We start from the raw sequence: 20,634 nt of genomic DNA on the forward strand, positions 1-20,634 counted from the left end.
TCTTGTGTCGGAATCGAGTTTTATTTGAGGTTTCTATTGCCCTCCACACCCTGTGCACTGCAACAGTGGGTCGGAGCTCCTCACACTGACACAGTAGCGTCTCAGCTCCAGGCTGAGGGAGGTTCGACAAGCAGAGTCTTGGAGCCCCGGATCTCATCTCCACCAAAGCTCATTTCTGGCAAATTGACCCCCGCAGTTAAAATCGACGTGAATCCACTGAGGTCCCGAGTAAGAGACTGAAGGGGGTGGAAAACCGGCGTCAGACACAGAGTGAATCACCCTACACACCGTCCCATCAGACACTCCCGGTGTCAGACACAGAGTGAATCTCCCTCCACACCGTCCCATCACACACTCCCGGGGTCACACACAGAGTGAATCTCCCTCCACACCGTCCCATCACACTCTCCCGGGGTCAGACTCAGAGTGAATCTCCCTCCACACCGTCCCGTCACACACTCCCGGGGTCAGACACAGAGTGAAACACCCTCCTCACCGTCCCATCACACACTCCCGGGATCTGACACAGAGTGAATCTCCCTCCACACCGTCCCATCACACTCTCCCGGGGTCAGACTCAGAGTGAATCTCCCTCCACACCGTCCCATCAAACAATTCCGGGGTCAGACACAGAGTGAATCTCCCTCCGCACCGTCCCATCACACAATCCCGGGGTCAGACAGAGTGTGAATCTCCCTCCACACCGTCCCATCACACTCTCCCGGGGACAGACTCAGAGTGAATCTCCCTCCACACCGTCCCATCACACACTCCCGGGGTCTGACACAGAGTGAATCTCCCTCCACACCGTCCCATCACACACTCCCGGGGTCAGACAGAGTGAATCTCCCTCCGCACCGTCCCATCACACACTCCCGGGGTCAGACACAGAGTGAATCTCCCTCCACACCATCCCATCACACACTCCCGGGGTCAGACACAGAGTTAATCTCCCTTTACACCATCCCATCACACACTCCCGGGGTCAGACACAGAGTGAAACTCCCTTTACACCGTCCCATCACACACTCCCGGGGTCAGACACAGAGTGAATCTCCCTCCACACCATCCCATCACACACTCCCGGGGTCAGACACAGAGTGAATCTCCCTTTACACCATCCCATCACACACTCCCGGGGTCAGACACAGAGTTAATCTCCCTCCACACCATCCCATCACACTCTCCCGGGGTCAGACACAGAGTGAATCTCCCACCACACCGTCCCCTCACACACTCCCGGGGTCAGACACAGAGTGAATCTCCCTCCACACCGTCCCATCACACTCTCTCGGGGTCAGACACAGGGTGACTCTCCCTCCGCACTGTCCCATCACACACTCTCGGGGTCAGACACAGAGTGAATCTCTCTCCACACCGTCCCATCACACACTACCAGCATCAGACACAGAGTGAATCTCCCTCCACACCATCCCATCACACACACCCGGGGTCAGACGCAGAGCGAATCGCCCTACACACCGTCCCATCAGACACTCCCGGTGTCAGACACAGAGTGAATCTCCCTCCACACCGTCCCATCACACACTCCCGGGGTCAGACACAGAGTGAAGCTCCCTCCACACCGTCCGATCACACACTCCCGGGGTCAGACACAGAGTGAACCTCCCTCCACACCGTCCCATCACACACTCCCGGGGTCAGACACAGAGTGAATCTCCCTCCACACCGTCCCATCAGACACTCCCGGTGTCAGACACAGAGTGAATCTCCCTCCACACCGTCCCATCACACAATCCCGGGGTCAGACACAGAGTGAAGCTCCCTCCACACCGTCCCATCACACACACCCGGGGTCAGACACAGAGTGAATCTCCCTCCACACCGTCCCATCACACACTCCCAGGGTCAGACACAGAGTGAATCTCCCTCCACACCGTCCGAACACACACTCCCGGGGTCAGACACAGAGTGAATCTCCCTCCACAACGTCCCATCACACACTCCCAGTGTCAGACACAGAGTGAATCTCCCTCCACACCGTCCGATCACACACTCCCGGGTTCAGACACAGAGTGAAGCTCCCTCCACACCATCCCATCACACACACCCGGGGTCAGACGCAGAGCGAATCGCCCTACACACCGTCCCATCAGACACTCCCGGTGTCAGACACAGAGTGAATCTCCCTCCACACCGTCCCATCACACACTCCCGGGGTCAGACACAGAGTGAAGCTCCCTCCACACCGTCCGATCACACACTCCCGGGGTCAGACACAGAGTGAAGCTCCCTCCACACCGTCCCATCACACACTCCCGGGGTCAGACACAGAGTGAATCTCCCTCCACACCGTCCCATCAGACACTCCCGGTGTCAGACACAGAGTGAATCTCCCTCCACACCGTCCCATCACACAATCCCGGGGTCAGACACAGAGTGAATCTCCCTCCACACCATCCCATCACACACACCCGGGGTCAGACGCAGAGCGAATCGCCCTCCACACCGTCCCATCACACAATCCCGGGGTCAGACACAGAGTGAATCTCCCTCCACACCATCCCATCACACACACCCGGGGTCAGACACAGAGTGAATCTCCCTCCACACCGTCCCATCACACACTCCCAGGGTCAGACACAGAGTGAATCTCCCTCCACACCGTCCGAACACACACTCCCGGGGTCAGACACAGAGTGAATCTCCCTCCACACCGTCCCATCACACACTCCCATTGTCAGACACAGAGTGAATCTCCCTCCACACCGTCCGATCACACACTCCCGGGTTCAGACACAGAGTGAAGCTCCCTCCTCACCTGCCATCTGAAGGCTTGTTCATGAAGCCCCACCTCATGACGGTCGGAAACCCGGCCCCTCCCAGACCCCTCAGCCCGGACGTCTTCACCTCCCCGAGGATCCAGTCCGCCCCCTTCAGCAGGATCTCCTTCGTCTTGTACCAGTCGCCCCGCCGTAGCGCCCCCTTCAGCCTGGGGGGACAAGAGTGGAGGGGAGCGGGAAGAAGGTGAAAAGAGTGAGGGGATTGAAAAAGATTTATGTCCTGTTATCACCCTGATAGCGAGGGAGTGCCCCCAATTTCCTGTGAGTTATGGAGCGTCCGAATTTCCCTGGCAGATCAGGGAGTGCTGACATTCACGTCCCAGATGGAGGCAACTCAGAATTGATAACCCTTCGCCTTGGGGGCTTCAGAAAAGTCACCCCCTCCCGTTAAGTACGGGGGCATCACAAGTTCCCCCGCCCTTAAAAAATGAGCAGCCAGAAAGATCCATTACTAAAACAGGGGACGTCCGCAACTACGCCAACCCCTCTGTCTGGGGACGTCCACAAATTCCCCAACCCCTCTCTTACGGGACGTCCACAAATACCCCAACTGCTGAATTAGGGAACGTCCACAAATACCCCAACCCCTGTTTTAGGGGACGTCCACAACTACCCCAACCACTGAATTAGGGAACATCCACAAATACCCCCACCCCTCTATTACGGGACGTCCACAAATACCCCAATCTCTGAGGGAACGTCCACAAATACCCCAATCCCTGAATGAGGGATCGTCCACAAATTTCCCAATCCTGGAATGAGGGAACGTCCACAAGTTCCCCAATCCCTGAATGTGGGAACGTCCACAAATACCCCAATCCCTGAATGAGGGAATGTCCACAAATTCCATCCCGCTCCCCCCTCAGTGGAGTGCCTGCATTTTCCCTTCCACTGTCTGGAAGCGTCACCGTGATGTTATCCCTGTGAGAGAGCGTCCCCGTTTTCCTCCCCTCACAGTGAGAGGACACCTCCCTCCCTGAGCCTGCGACCATCTCCCATCGGTTAGGGATCGCCTCTGAATTCCTCTCACCTCCAGTCGTGCCTGCCATACAGGTTGGTGAAGATACGGTCCTCATCCTTCAGCGGGCCGTATTTGGTCTTGGCAGGAGCCTCTTGTGATAGGAGGGAGGGGCACCGTCGTCAGCGAGATCCCACCCTCCGACAACTGTGACCGGTGCGGGGAGTCGAGTGAAGGGGGGGGGGGACCTCGGGGTACGAGGGTGGGACATGCACATGAACGGTGGGGGTGCCGAGGGACAGGGGCACCTCGGCGTACGAGGTAGGACACGCACCGTGAACGGTGGGGAGTGTCGAGGGACGGTGGGACCTCGGTGTACGAGGTAGGACACAGACAGTGAACGATGGGGAGTATCGAGGGACGGGGTGACATCGGCGTACGAGGGTAGGACACACACCGTGAACGGTGGGGAGTGTCGAGGGACGGAGGGACATCGGTGTACGAGGGTGGGACCTGCACCGTGAATGGTGGGTAGTGTCGAGGGACAGGCTGACCTCGGCGTACGAGGGTAGGACATGCACCGTGAACGGTGGGGGAGTGTCGAGGGACAGGGGGACCTCGGCGAACGAGGGTAGGACACGCACCGTGAACAGTGGGGAGTGTCGTGGGACTGGGGGACTTCGGTGTACGAGGGTAGGACACGCACCGTGAATGGTGGGTAGTGTCGAGGGACAGGCTGACCTCGGCGTACGAGGGTAGGACACGCACCGTGAACGCTGGGGAGTGTCGAGGGACGGAGGGACATCGGCGTACGAGGGTAGGACACGCACCGTGAACGCTGGGGAGTGTCGAGGGACAGGGGGACATCGGCGTACGAGGGTAGGACATGCACCGTGAACGATGGGGTATGTCGAGGGACAGGGGGACCTCGGCGAACGAGGGTAGGACACGCACCGTGAACAGTGGGGAGTGTCGTGGGACTGGGGGACTTCGGTGTACGAGGGTAGGACACGCACCGTGAATGGTGGGTAGTGTCGAGGGACAGGCTGACCTCGGCGTACGAGGGAAGGACACGCACCGTGAATGCTGGGGAGTGTCGAGGGACGGAGGGACATCGGCGTACGAGGGTAGGACATGCACCGTGAACGATGGGGTGTGTAGAGGGACAGGGGGATCTCGGCGTACAAGGGTAGGACACGCACCGTGAACGGTGGGGAGTGTCGAGGGACGGGGGGACCTCGGCGTACGAGGGTCGGACACGCACAGTGAACGGTGGGGAGTGTCGAGGGACGGGGGGACCTCGGCGTACGAGGGTAGGACACACACCGTGAACTGTGGGGAGTGTCGAGGGACGGGGGTCCTCGGCGTACGAGGGTAGGACACACACCGTGAACGGTGGGGAGTGTTGAGGGACGGGGGGACATCGGCGTACGAGGGTAGGACACACACCGTGAACGGTGGGGAGTTTCGAGGGACGGGGGGACATCGGCGTACGAGGGTAGGACACACACCGTGAACGGTGGGGAGTGTCGAGGGACGGGGGGACCTCGGCGTACGAGGGTAGGACATGCACCGTGAACGGTGGGGAGTGTCGAGGGTCGGGGTGACATCGGCGTACGAGAGTAGGACACACACCGTGAACGGTGGGGAGTGTTGAGGGACGGGGTGTCATCGGCGTACGAGGGTAGGACACGCACCGTGAACGGTGGGGAGTGTCGAGGGACGGGGGACCTCGGCGTACGAGGGTAGGACAGGCACCGCGAACGGTGGGGAGTGTCGAGGGACAGGGGGGACCTCGGCGTACGAGGGTAGGACTAGCACCGTGAACGGTGGGGAGTGTTGAGGGACGGGGTGTCATCGGCGTACGAGGGTAGGACACGCACCGTGAACGGTGGGGAGTGTCGAGGGACGGGGGACCTCGGCGTACGAGGGTAGGACAGGCACCGCGAACGGTGGGGAGTGTCGAGGGACAGGGGGACCTCAGCGTACGAGGGTGGGACACACACCGTGAACGGTGGGGAGTGTCGGGGGACAGGGGACCTTGGCGTACGAGGGTATGGCATGCACCGTGAACGGTGGGGAATGTAGAGGGAAGGGGGATCTCGGCGTACGAGGGTAGGACACGCACAGTGAACAGTGGGGAGTGTCGGGGGTCAGGGGGACACCTGGAAAGGACAGTCTGGGGCCCTGAACGGAGGTGAGCGGGCAGGCGAGGTCCCGGAGGACTGATGGGTGATTCGCCGGTAAGGAAGGGGACCGGGATCATCCTGGGAACTAGAGAATGGCGACTGCCCCATCAGCAGCCGGACAGAATTCTCAGCAATAGGATTTATGGGCACTTGGAAACCCTTGGCCTAATTGTGGACTGCCAGCTTGGCTCTGTGCGGAGCAAGTCAGGAAAATGATTCCGGGATTGTGAGGAATCGCAAAAGGTCGGTTTGCAGGGGCAGCAGGCTATCAAGAAGGAAAATAGGACTCTGGCCTTCGTTGCTGGAGGGGTCGAATTCAAGAGCAGGGAGGTCATGCTGTAACTGTACAGGGTACTGGTGAGGCCGCACCGGGAGTACTGTGTGCAGTTCCGGTCTCCGTACTTGAGGAAGGATATACTGGCTTTGGAGGCAGTGCAGAGGAGGCTCACCGGGCTGATTCCAGGGATGAAGGGGTTAACCTATGAGGAGCGATTGAGTCGCCTGGGACTGTACTCTCTGGAGTTCAGAAGAATGAGAGGGGATCTTATAGAAACAGACAAAATTTTGAAAGGGACAGATAAGATAGATGTAGGAAAGTTGTTTCCATTGGTGGGTGAGACTCGAACTAGGGGACATTGCCTCAAGATTCAGGGGAGAAGATTTAGGACGGAGATGGGGAGAAACTGTTTTTCCCAGAGAGTGGTGAATCTGTGGAATTCTCTGCCCAGGGAAGCAGCTGAGGCTTCCTCACTAAATATACTTAAGAAACAGTTAGGTAGGTTTTTACACAGCAAAGTAATTAAGGGTTCTGGGGAAAAGGCAGGTGGATGGAGCTGAGTTTACGGACAGATCGGCCATCATCTCATTGAATGACTGAACAGGATCGATGGGCCGGATGGCCTACTCCTGCCCCTATTTCTTATGTTATGTTCTTAAATCAATTACAGTGTATTGGATAGATTACAAATCCGTGCAAAAAGCAGAAATAATATATTTATTAAAAAGCGAGGTAGTGGCCAAGGGTTCAGTGTCCATTTCGGAATCGGATGGCGGAGGGGAGGAAGCTGTTCCTGAATCACTGAGTGTGTGCCTTCAGGCTCCTGTACCCCCTCCCTGATGGTAACAGTGAGAAAAGGGCATGCCCTGGGTGCTGGGGATCCTTAATAACAGACGCCGCCTCTCTGAGACACCGCTCCCTGAAGATGTCCTGGGTACTTTGTAGGCTAGGACCCAAGATGGAGCTGACCAGATTTACAACCCTCTGCAGCCTCCTCCGGCCCAGTGCAGTAGCCCCTCCACCCCAGACAGCGATGCGGCCTGTCGGAGTGCTCCCGCGAGCCTCATCGAGACGCCTGCGGTGCGAGGGATCGACGGACAGTTGCCTGTTTGGATTCAGGACCGGCTTGCCCGCGGGAGACGGAGGGTCGTGGTGGAAGGGACTTATTCAAGGTGGAGGTCTGGAATTGACGGCTTTGTGGCAAAGTTTGCGGATGATACGAAGGGGGGCGGAGAGATAGGTAGTGCCGAGGAAGCAACGCGATTGCAGAAGGACTTGGAGAAATTGGAAGACTGGGCAAAAAAATGGCAGATGGAATACAGTATTTTGGTAAAAAGGAACAAGAGTGCGGACTATTCTCTCACCGGGGAGAAGGTTCGAATATTAAGAGGTGCAGAGCGACTTGGGAGACCTCGTGCAGGACTCCTGGAAGGTTAATTCTGAGGCCGAGTCTGTGGTAAAGAAGACAAATGCAATGCTGGCGCTTATTTAAACAATAGACTATAGGTGCAGGAGTCGGCCATTCAGCCCTTTGAACCAGCACCGCCATTCAATGTAATCATGGCTGATCATCCACAATCAATACCCCTTTCCTGCCCTCTCCCCATGTCCCTGGGCTCTGCTATCTTTAAGAGCTCTATCTTTCTTGAAAGCATCCAGAGAATTGGCCTCCACTGCCTTCTGGGGCAGAGCATTCCACATGTCCACCACTCTCTGGGTGAAAAAGTTTTTCCTCAACTCCGTTCTAAATGGCCTACCCCTTATTCTTAAACTGTGGCCTCTGGTTCTAGACTCCCCCAACATCCGGAACATTTTTCCTGCCTCTAGCATGTCCAATCAGTTAATAATCTTATATGCTCAATTGGATCTCCTCTTATCCTTCTAAATTCCAGTGTATACAAGCCCAGTCTCTCCAATCTTTCAACATATGACAGTCCCGTGAACCTACGCTCCACTCCCTCAATAGCAAGAATGTCCTTCCTCAAAGTTGGAGACCAAAACTTCACACAATACTCCAGGTGGGGTCTCACCAGGGCCCTGTATAACTGCGGAAGGACCTCTTTGCCTCTATACCCAACCCGTCTTGTTATGAAGGCCAACATGCCATTAGCTTTCTTCACTGCCTGCTGTACCTGCATGCTAACTGTCCGTGACTGATAAACAAGGACACCGAGATCTCGTTGTACTTCCCCTTTTCCTAACCTGACACCATTTAGATAGTAATCTGCCTTCCTGTTCTTGTCACCAAAGTGGATAACCTCACATTTATCCACACTAAACTGCATCTGCCCACCCACCCAACCTGTCCAAGTCACCCTGCATTCTCCTAACATCCTCCTGACATTTCACACTGCCACACAGCTTTGTGTCATCGGCAAATTTGCTAATGTTACTTTTAACCCCTTCATCTAAATCATTAATGTATATCGTAAATAGCTGCGGCACCAGCACCGAGCCTTGCGGTACCCCACTGGTCATTTCAAAGGGAATAGAATATAAAAGCGGACAGATAATACTGAGCCTTTATAAGACACTAGTCAGCCACACTTGCAGTATTGTCAACAGTTCTGGGCCCTGCGTCTCAGAAAGGGTGTGTTGTCGTTGGACAGAGTCCAGAGGAGGTGTGCGAGGATGATTCCGGGAACGAAGGGGTTAATATACGAGCAGCGTTTGGCAGCTTTGGGCCTGGACTCACTGGAATTTAGACGAATGCGGGGTGGCGACGGGGGGGGGGGGGAAACTACCGAACGTTGAAAGGACTGGTTTCAGGTGGGCATTGGAGAGGATGTTCCCTATGGTGGGGGGGGGGGGGGGGGGTATCCAGAACTAGAGGTCACAGCCTCAAAATTGAGGGGCTCCCCTTTAGGACAGAGGTGAAGGAGGAACTTTTTGCGCCAGAGAGCGGTGAATCTGTGGAACGCTCGGCCACGGACTGCGGGTCCGTGGGTATACTAAAAGCAAAAATCGGTATGTTTACTGATTGGTCAAGGCGGGAAGGCAGGTGAGCTGGATCTGGGATTGGCTGCGTCGGAATGGCGGAGCAGACTCGATGGGCTGAACGGCCTCACCCTGCCCCAGCGCCACGCGGCCTGTGACCGGCGGAGTTCCGGCGGGACCTCTGCTACCCGCGGCGTGTTGAGGTGACCCGGGCGGGCGGGCTGGCCCGATGGCAGACGGTACCCGGGTCGGCGGCGAAGGTTTGCGCAGAACACAGCCGGCTCGCTCAGCACCTCCTCGTCAGACACAGGCCCGTTCGGCCCCGGCACAGTCCCTTTGGTCCACAGTGTTGTGCGCGACAGATTAAATTCGTCATCAAGTGGCCGGCTGAGCTCATCCCTCCTGTCTACCCGGTGTCCAAATCCCTCCATCTCCCTCACATCCATCTGCCTCTCCAAAGGTCTCTTAAAAGCCTCTGACGCCTCTCTCACCGGACCAGGCATCCTCCACTTTCTGAGTGAAAAACTTACCCCTCACACCCCTCCTCTCCCCTTCAGTGCTGCCCTCTGGTACTAGACATGTCAACCCTGGGAAACAGATACCCCCTGTCCACTCACATAATCCTGTAAACCTCTCCCAGATCTCCCCTCGGCCTCCAGAGAAAACAACCCATGTTTGTCCAGTTTCTCGTGACAGCACATGCCCTCTAAACCGGGTAGCGTCCTGGTGAATCTCTTCTGCCCCCTCTCCAAAGCCTCAACATCCTTCCTGTAGAGGGACGGCCAGAGCTGTCCACAATTTTCCAGGTGTGGCCTAACCAGAGTTTGATAAAGCTGAGGTCAAACACACTTGACTTCCGAACTCTGAGAAGAGTGGTGGCGGGGGTGGAAGTCGGGGCTGGAACGGGAGGAGAGGGTGGCCGGAGGCTTACCTGTTGTGGGGGGGGGGGGGGGGTTGAGGTGGCGCACCGCAGAGGAGGCGGACAACGGGGAGAGGAGGGGAGGGCGGAAGCAGCTCCACAGCCGAGTCACCGACAGCATCTGTGGGGGAAGAGAGAGACAGAGGAGGAGGCCATTTGCCCCTTAAGCTGAAAAATCCAAACAGCCCATGTCCCTCCACCCTTATTGAACCCTTGACATGATTCAAACCCTCTGGGCTTCCATAACCACCTCTCCCCAGCCCAGTGTCCCTGGGAAAACATCCCCTTGTGCTTCACACACTCGAGGCACTGTCACCAAAACTAACACTCACTCCTCAATCTCTCTCAAAACTGGCCGCCCCGCCCTCGCACCCCGATAGCCCCGCCGGGTCATAGAACTGCCTGCTTTTTCCAGGCGCCCTCCTTTCTTGTTCACTCCCTCCTCACCTCACCCTCAGTCCTCTCCTTTCCTCCTTCCTCACTACTCCGTCCCTTCTCCCTTTTCCCGCTGCTATCCCTCTTGCTCTCTCCTTCACTCCTTTCTTCCCTCCTGTCCCTCACTACTCCCTCCCTCCTCCCTTTTCCCGCTGCTATCCCTCATTGCTCTCTCCTTCTCTCCTTTCTTCCCTCCTGTCCCTCACTCTATCCTCCTCTCCCTCACTCCATCATTCCCTCCCTTCCTCTCCCACATTCCCTCCCCACTCTATCATTCCCTCCCCTCCTCTCCTTCACTCTGTCATTCCCTTCCTTCCTCTCCCTCATTCTCTCCCCTCCCTCACTCCAACATTCCCTCCACCTCGTCTCCCTCACTCCATCATTCTCTCCCCTCCTCTCCCTCACTCCATCATTCTCTCCCCTCCTCTCCCTCACTGCATCATTCTCTCCCCTCCTCTCCCTCACTCCATCATTCCCTCCTCTCCCTCACTCCATTATTCCCTCCCCTCAACACACACACAACACTGGTGGAACACAGCATATATAGGGAGTAGCACTGTCGGCATCTCAGGCCGAGACCCTTCCGTGTTTGCGTTTTTAAATTCTCTCCTCTCCCTCCCTCCATCCATCACTCACTCCCCCCAACCACTTGCCCCCTTCTCTCACTCACCCTCACCTCTTCGATGTCCCTCCGCCCGGAAGCGGAAACGCGACAGGGTCACGTGGGGCCGACCCAGCGCCACCTTTGTTCGGGGAACCCTCCAGACAGAGGGTCTCGACCCGAAACGTTGACTGCCCGTTCCCGCGGATGCTGAGTTCCTCCAGCTTTGTTTGTACCTGTTGATTGGGCGCCAGCATCTGCAGTGTGCTTGGCGTTTACCGCTCCCTCCAAACCCGCGGCAAACCTCCGCCATCTTGGAGAGGGGCAAACACCCGCGCATACGTCCCGCCCCCCTCTGTGATTGGCTGGGGCACGCTTCTTGCGGTCCTCCAGCGTTCACCCTCCGATTCGCCAGTGTTCCTATCACTCTCCCGCCCCGTTGCCCGTCTGCTCCGACAGTCCGCTTCCGATTGGACCAGATAAACATCACTCTCCCTCCCATGGGGCGGGACTCCAGGTGTGAACATCTCCACGTGGAAACAGGCCCGCAGGGATACAAATACCATCACGTCGAGTAGAAGCTTCAAACTGGGCCTCTGAATTCCTGATCACTGCTCCCACTGCAGACAACAGTCTGGCTGGAAATAAAGATCCGCAAAATATAATAACAATATTATGTTTCTGTGTGGGTATATTTTCAGGTTGTTGCCTTCAGTCCAACCAGTGAGCGGAGGGACATTTGGCTGTATTTGGAGTTATGGGTTAGAGATAGGGTTAGTTCCTAATGAAGGGTCTGGGCCCGAAAGGTCGACCATTTACCCTTTTCCATATCTGCTGCCTGGCCTGCTGAGTTCTTTCGGAGTTCTGTGTGTGTTCCTTCGTGTTTCATCATCAGCAGATCTTCTCCGTGATTAGGACGTGCGGGTTGTTTTTCTGTGAATCTCGGAGCGCCGTGTCTGTGTGCGAGCATCGACCCTGTATGTAGGACGGGTTCCAACAGGCAGGCATTCCGCAGAACAGGATGCGGCCTCTCCGCTGAGGTCCAGTCCAACCGGCTCCACTTTCCCCGCTCACGTTCAGCTGTGAGCAAAGTTCACACGAGTTTATCTTTAACTATCTCTGTTTTCAGCAGAAAGCAATAGACTCCAGGATGGGATGGAATATAGAATGAGATGCAAGGCTATTGTCACAGCTGCTGCCCAACTTTCCGTGTGTTTCACGATTCCTTTAAATAAATCAGTCTGAGACATTCTCCTTTCTAAGCCGCATGGTTATTCAGTGTCATTGCTTCTTACAGCGAGAGTGAGAGCGAGCGGTGATGGGACCCTGCCCCTGGGAATTTGAAACCTGCACAAAAAAAGATGGTTTGCAATGAACTGAAGGGGACTAATAGCTGTGGTGAACTATGTGCCTGTCGGGACACGCCCCTGCTGACTGCTCCTGTGGCTCCTCCCACAGGCCCCTGTATAAAGGAGACCTGCGGCCTGAAGCTCGGCCTCAGTCTCCAAGACCTTGTATGATAGACACTCACTCCTGGTTCCTTCTTCCAGTCAATAAAAGCCGATATCTCGCCTACGTCTCAGTGTGAGTTATTGATGGTGCATCAATAGCCTCATGGTAACGTTTGCTTGTGGTGTACGGGAGGGAGCTGGGGGTTGAAAACGGAGTGGGAGGAGGATATAATCCGGAGTGCCAGAACTGATAGTGGAGAGCTTGCGGAGACAGATATTGTTCAGACATTAGACAAGTTCAAGCGTCAAATAATTGAGCACAGTTGGACGAAAGCCCTGGGCCGCAGATAGTTCAATGCAAGAAGTATGGTAGGAAAGGCGGACGAGTTCTGTCCCAGTCACGTATCAAAACCAAGTCAATAGACAATAGACAAGAGACAGCAGGTACAGGAGTAGGCCATTCGGCCGTTCTAGCCAGAACCGCCTTTCACTGTGATCATGGCTGATCATACACAATCAGTACCCCGTTCCTGCCCTCTCCCCATATCCCATGACCCTGCTATCTATAAGAGCTCTATCTAACTCTCTCTTGAATGCATCCATAGAACTGGTCTCCACTGCCCTCTGGGGCAGAGCATTCCACAGATCCACCACTCTCTGGGTGAAAACGTTTTTCCGCATCTCTATTCTAAATGGCCTAACCCTTATTCTTAAACTGCGGCCTTTAGTTCTGGACTCACCCATCAGCGGGAACATGCTTCCTGCCTCCAGCGTGTCCACTCCCTTAATAATCTTGTATGTCTCAATCAGATCCCCTCTCATCCTTCTAAATTCCAGTGTATACAAGCCCAGTCGCTCCAATCTTTCAACATGTGACAGTCCCGCCATTCCGGGAATTAACCTCGTGAACCTACGCTCCACTCCCTCAATAGCAAGAATGTCCTTCCTCACATTTGGAGACCAAAACTGCACACAAAACTCCAGGTGGGGTATCACCAGGGCCCTGTACAGCTACAGAAGGAGCTCTTAACTCCTATTCTCAATTCCTCTTGTTATAAAGGCCAACATGCCATTAGCTTTCTTCACTGCCTGCTGTACCTGCATGTTTGCTTTCATTGACTGATGTACAAGAACACCGAGATCTCGTTGTTCTTCCCCTTCTCATAACTTGACACCGTTCAGATAGCAATCTGCCTTCCTGTGCTTGCCACCAAAGTCAATAACTTCCATTTATCCATATTAAACTGTTTCTGCCATACATTTGCCCACTCACCCAATCTGTCCAAGTCACTCTGCATTCTCATAACATCCTCCTGACATTTCACACTGCCACCCAGCTTTATTTCATCGGCAAATTTGCTAATGTTACTTTTAATCCCTTCATCTAAATCACCAATCTATATTGTAAACAGCTGCGGTCCCAGCACCAAACCTTGTGGTACCCCACTGGTCACAGCCTGCCATTCCGAAAGGGACCCGTTAATCACTACTCTTTGTTTCCTGTCAGCCAGCCAATTTTCAATCCATGTCAGTACTCTGCCCCCAATACCATGTGCCCTAATTTTGCCCACTAATCTCCTATGTGGGACTTTATCAAAAGCTTTCTGGAAGTCCAGGTACACTACATCCACTGGCTCTCCCTTGTCCATTTTCATAGTTACATCATCAAAAAACTCCAGAAGATTAGTCAAGCATGATTTTCCCTTCATAAATCCATGCTGACTCGGACTGATCCTTCTACTGCTATCCAAATGTGTCGTAATTTCCTTTTTAATAATTGACTCCAACATCGTTCCCACCACTGACGACAGGATAACCGGTCTACAATTCCCTGTTTTCTCTCTCCCTTCTTGCTCACACACACACCTCACACACACACACACACACACGCACGCACGCACGCACGCACGCACGCACGCGCGCGCGCGCACGCACACACACACACACACACACACACACACACACACACACACACACACACACACACACACACACACACACACACACACAGGCACGTCGGGAGGTACTCGGGAGCTGTCGGGCATCGGCCCCACCCATGGGTGCACCATGACCGATGTTGCAGAAGCGACAATCTCCAACATGTTGTCGCTTCTGAAGGATTGAATACTGTCGGGGACCCGGGTAGGTTGCAACAATTGGGTGATGCGGGTTCAAACTCCTCCGCTATCGTTGTAAATCATCGAACACATTTCTGAAAATAACCTGAGAGTTGTTTTCACACGCCCAGTAGTTACACACACACAATGCTGGAGGGACTCAACAAGTCTTGCAGAATACATGGAAGGACAGTGTTGCAGTCCAAAGCCCTTCACCAAGACTAGACAAGAAATGACAAGAAACCAGCTCAGGAAGGTTGGGGGAGGGAAAGCGGGTCAAACTGAAACACCAGTGATCGCGTCTTCAGCAGTAACTGGACTCCTGTTCAAATCCAGCCGACGTGCAGTTTACAAATCTAGTTTCTCCTCCGCGGATCAACAGGGTCCCAATACTGGCCCCAGCAGCCGGAAGAGCATCAGAGACACTGCAGATGTTCCGGAAAGCGGCTGGGGAAAGGGAATGTCCGGTTCGGGTGTGTTAAAGTACACGTGGAACACTGCCTACCGTCTGGGTGGGAGAACCAGCTGATGGTTTGGGTCCTGGGACCTTCATTCGGGATCTCAGATCCGAAAAGCAAACTGCGTCTCTCTCCACAGCTGCTGCCTGAACCAGCCTGTCCTTACAGTAATTTGCGCCTCTTCGAGGAAGAAATGACACTCGGACACAAAATACTGACAGGAAATCAGAGACCAACGTGTTCTGAAGTGGCGCAGCCACAAGAGTTCCGTGTTCAATCTCACTCTCCGTCCTCTCTCTCTCTCTCTGGGCGTTTATAAAGGGTTAATAAGGTTGCTGTGGGCCTGATTTCTGCAGCTGCAATCGGCTCCATCCTTTGTTGTAAATGAAGTTGGTTCTGAGCAAACTGGCATTGTGTAACCAACACTTCCCGAGCTCAATTCATTTATATGAAGAACAATGGAAAAGCATTTCACGACAGTCAACCTTTGACGTGCTTAATCCTGTTGTATCAGATCAGAGACTTGTTTTGCACCTGCAGTGTCCAGAACATCTGATGTCGGGTGCACACATGGAGACAACAAATCAAGCGCTCGCGATGCTGGAAGTATCAAAAAGTAAAAGGAAATTCCGGAATACACTCAGGCAGACAAGCAGACTCCGTGGATAAGGAACGGTTAATATTTCAAGTCGGGGATGCTCTGTCAGAACTGCTGCACGAGTCCCATCGGCCCCATTTCCCTCTCTCTCCGGTGAAGGTTAATTTAATACTTTATTGTTTCCACACCTCCCAGTCCTGCATTGCAATGCCGACTTCTGTTTTTCCCTTCACAGATGCTGCCCTACCTGCTCACTGTCTCCATCAGATTCTGTTTCTGCCCCTTAATGTTATGTGACTTATACCCCGGTTAACTGGCTCCAAGATTAGTTCGTTCAATATGTACAACGGCTGCATTTTTTTCACAAAGGGGTAGCTTCCTTAACTTCGTGAGATCAGGCTTACACTGCTCGGGGATCTGTATTCTGAGAAACGCATCTCCTTCTCAAAACGTCAGGAGTTCCACTCGACAATACGTCGTGACGTCAACTGAAGCTGCTACTGTGAAGAACGGCTTTGAGCGATCCTGCTGACAGGGCCTGGGCACTGTATGTCCCTCGGGTACCGAAGCAGATAAGCCGACATGGCTCTCCGTAATTTGAACCGAATAGTTCTACCTGCTCTTTAGTTCTCCATGCTCTGAAAACATGGAATATTATTCGCCGCAGGCTTAAATGAAGATATTAAATTTCCGTCAAATTGACTTCTAAATAAATCACTCCAGACCTTCCATGGTATCTGCGTTTCTGCTCCATAAATTGCAAAGTAAAATGAATTGATCATTTACGTATAAGTGATCTTTACAAAAAGTCTGCTGTGTTGGGAAGTATAATTTCCACTTATTTATCAACACTGATAAATGACTCGATGGTGCAGACCTGTTCTGTCTGCTGATCATTTGTCCCATTGCGCCCTCTAGTGTCAGCATCTGTAATCATTTTTTCTGTAATCAGTAATCCGGAAGGCAATTTGACGTAATGAGCTTCCTGCAATCTTACAGTTCACTTGAAGGTAGATCTCAGCGCGGTCACAACTGAAATCATTGTTGACGGTATATTTATATTTTCCTGTATCGTTTCTGTGAAGATGGGTTAAATTCAGATTACGAAGATTGAGACCTCCTGTCATTATCCTGGATGGGTTTGTCATCATTTATCCATGTCCTTCTTTGAGGAATTCCCTTGTTCGTCACAAGTGACTTCAACCTTAACGTTATTTTCCACGGGACTTCAACTTCCACCCTGGGATGATGAGTCCCGAAATCAGAACAGAATTTCCCAAACACAACGGATTCAATCTTGCAATTATGTCCCATCCACAAATAGTAACAAAGAGGGTAAAAAAAAATCTTCGCAACAGAACGTCCACATCTCCCCGGAATCCTAAGTGAATCGTAAACATTGTCGGCAGTTACGGAGATGGGGAAGGGTATCGTCACCGGAGAGGGTTACAGAGACTCTGATGGGAACAGCAATGGAGGTGTTTACAGAGACAGGGTGGTTGTGGGGGACAGAAATGGGGAGATGTGTAGAGCTTGCCGGGTGCTTCAGAAACAGGGAAGGGTAAAGGGGAGGGGAGGTTCGGATAGAGGGGTGTACTGTCTTGATGGATTTACTGACAGAGAGCGGTGAGAGCCGGCAAGGACTGGGAGACCCTGTTGCCGCGGACCTAAGCTTCGATCACCTGAAAAATTGGGATCTCCCGGTGGTCACCCATCAGGACGGGTTACCTGAAGAGATCTTTCCTTTCGCCTATAAATTGGATTTGACTGAATTTTATGACAACGTAGGCGCTGGGGATGTTGAAAATATCAAGAAAAAGGACATCCCGGAATACACTCAGATGGTCAGGCAGCCTCTGTGGAGAAGGAATGTTTAAGATTTCAAGTCAAAGATCCTCTGTCAGAAATGCTGGACCAATCCCTTCAGCCCCATGTCCCTCCCGCTCCGGTGAAGGTTCATTTAAAAATTTAGTTCCGCTTTGTTGTTCCCCGCCTTCCCGTCCTGCATTGCAATCTCGACTTCTGCTTCTCTTTCCACAGATGCTGCCCGACCTGCTGAGTGTTTTCAGCGGTTTATGTTTCTACCCCTTAGTGTTATGTTACTCATACCCCCGGTAACTGGCCCCAAGATTGGTTCGCTCACTGTGTCCGGCGGCTGCATTTTATTCACAAAGGGGTAGCTTCCTTAACTTAGTGAAGTCAGGCTTGCACTGCTCGGGGATCTGTATTCTGAGAAACGCATCTACTTCTCAAAACGTCAGGAGTTTCACTCGACAATATGTGGTGATGTCAAGTGAAGCTGCTACTGTGAAGAGCGGCTTTGAGCGATCCTGATGACAAGCACCGGCCCTCGGTTACTGAGGCAGACAGGCCGACGTGGCACTCCATAATTTTAACCGGAGAGTTCTACTTGCTCCTCAGTTCTCTATCCTCTGGGAAACACGAAATATTGTTCGCCTTACACTTCCATGAATATTTTCAATTTCCGGCAAATTGACCTCGAAATAAATCCCTCCAGACCCTCTGTGATATCTGGAGCTCTGCTCCATATTCGCTACATATATTTTATCCCTCTGGTGACCGACGTCGACAGAAGAGCATAGCATGAAAATAGAAAAATTGCAAAATAAAATTACTTGGACGTTTAAGTTGTCCATTGAAATGGAATATGGGCAGAAACTTTTATTTACGCGACAAACTGATCTTTACGGAAAAGCCGCTGCGTTTCACCGTTACGTCGTTCTGAACCTGGCAAGTACAATTTCCACTGGCAACGTTGACAACTGACTCGATGGTGTCGCCCTGTCCTGTCTGCTGTCAGCTCCACTGCGCCATCTAGAGTCAGCATTGGGAACTGACTGGACAGAACAAGTTAATTTTAGACTTGTGACGGTATCAGTGACAACCGGACCCTGCGGCTGAATCCCGATGTTGCCTGACCCATCTACAACTTCAATAGAGGTTGTATGCTGTTTCTGTGAACGTTAATATTGAATGTAAACTAATGTAATGAGCTACCTGCATACCTATAAGATATTGGCTCGATTAGATACCTTCTCACCATGTTCTATCTGAATTGAGCCCTTAGCGTCACAGGGGAATACAACTGTATCGTTGTTTTTCTGAGAGTGTAATAGTTGATGTTTACATTGACACGAGACACGGGCTCTGCCAATAGAACTGAAAGAGGAATTGAATTATTCCTTTCTACTGCAGTCCAATCATTTCAGCTAGGAAGCTGCAGACCAAATTACGATCGTGACCGACGTATTGGTCCTAATGACAAATGAATGACAGCTTATGAAGAGGAGGGCGTGGCGTCTGTTCCACGGGGTCATGACGAAGGCATGTGATTTACTTTTTTTTCGATGACCGAAGGCTCTGCTCCTGCACGGAACAGCTCTATGTGTGATATTAAATTGTTTTCATTGGAGGGAGAGTCACGAGCGAAGCGACGTAATCATGAGAAACCAGAGGTCCATGAGCCAGTAATCATCAGAGGATCAGAGGTGGAGGGTTCAGAAACATTAAATTTCTGTGTGCCACTCTCTCATCGGACCAGTCCTGGAACCACCGTAGAAATATAATTGCGAGAAAAGCACTATCTTTATTCCTCAGGAGCCTGACGAGATCCGGCATGTCATGAAATACCTCGGCAAACTTCTGTGGATGTGTTGCGGGAAGTGCACTGAGAGTCTGCAGTTAGACATCGTGTGGGAAGACCAATGTCTCCGAGCGGCAAATCACCCAGCAGGTGGCGCAGTCGTTCCAGCACGTCACGGGCACAACCCTCCAAACCACCGAGCAGATCCACGTGAAACGCGTCGGAGAAAAGCATCATCCACCGTCACAAAGATCCTCACGACCCGGTGTGCGCACTTTTCCCGCTGCTGCCATGAGGTAGAAGGTAACGCTGCCTCGGGACTGGCAGCACCGGAATCAAGAACAGTCGCTGACCCTCAACCATCAGACTCTTCACCGAAAGGAGATTACCACGCTGATTTAAGGACCCTGTTATCCTGTTATCTCACAGTCGTGATTTCTTGTTATTATTTATATCTGCATTTGCACAGTTATATTGATTCTGTTTACAGTTACAGTTTTATAGATTTACTAATATGCCCACAGTAAATGAATCTGAGGGTGCTTGTGGTGAAGTGTATGTATGTACACTGATGATATATTTTACTTTGACTTTGATTTACTTGCTAAGTTGAACTATAATCCTTCAGCTGTCACGTGACAGTCAGACCCGGTCTCCGAGTCCGTAACTCGGGTGTCATTTGCCTATTGAAATACTGTCCAAAATACAGACCCGACCTGTCCTTCCTCTCGCTGTGGTGGACTTTACCTGTGCGGATTGGGGAGACAATCGTCTCTATTCTCCGGGCGAAGACGAAGCACGGAAATGAGTAAATTGATGACAGAAATGAATGAACGAATAATTAAATTAACCCAGGAGATTATACACCAGTGAGCCTTACCTCAGCGGTGGGAAGGATGTTGGAGAAGATCGCGAGAGGCAGGATTTATGGTCATTTGCGAGCAGGCTTTTTCCACTGAGGCTCGGGGAGAGAAAAAGCAGAGGACATGAGTTAAGGGTGAAGGGGGAAAGTTTAAAGCCAACATCGGGGCGGGGCTTCTTCACACAGAAAGTGGTGGGAGTGTGGAATGAGCTGCCAGCTGAAGTGGTAAATGTGGTATCACTTCTAACACTTAAGAAAATCTTGGACAGGTACATGGATGAAAGGTGGATGGAGGGATATGGTCAAGTTGCAGGTCAGTGGGACTGGGTGGAAAAATGGTTCGGCACAGCCAAAAAGTGCGGAAGGGCCTGTTTCTGTGCTGTAATGATCTTCTCTAAATTCACGGCTGAAGAATATGCGTGCT

The 20,634-nt window shown here is 52.7% G+C and overlaps 1 protein-coding gene across 1 annotated transcript; it reads right to left on the reverse strand.

The window, feature by feature from the left end:
* Positions 1-12: 12 nt before the first annotated feature.
* LOC132389831 (NADH dehydrogenase [ubiquinone] flavoprotein 1, mitochondrial-like) lies at positions 13-11,227 on the reverse strand. The gene is made up of 5 exons (XM_059962392.1): positions 11,190-11,227; positions 10,097-10,205; positions 3,835-3,916; positions 2,783-2,953; positions 13-236 (listed from the first exon to the last, which is right to left on the reverse strand). The coding sequence occupies exons 2-5, from the start codon at positions 10,203-10,205 to the stop codon at positions 197-199; spliced, it is 402 nt and encodes a 133-aa protein (XP_059818375.1). The 5' UTR covers positions 11,190-11,227; the 3' UTR covers positions 13-196.
* Between the last annotated feature and the right edge of the window lie 9,407 nt (positions 11,228-20,634).

The sequence above is a fragment of the Hypanus sabinus genome, unplaced genomic scaffold (genome assembly GCF_030144855.1).
Source record: "Hypanus sabinus isolate sHypSab1 unplaced genomic scaffold, sHypSab1.hap1 scaffold_671, whole genome shotgun sequence".
NCBI classification, from domain to species: domain Eukaryota; kingdom Metazoa; phylum Chordata; class Chondrichthyes; order Myliobatiformes; family Dasyatidae; genus Hypanus; species Hypanus sabinus.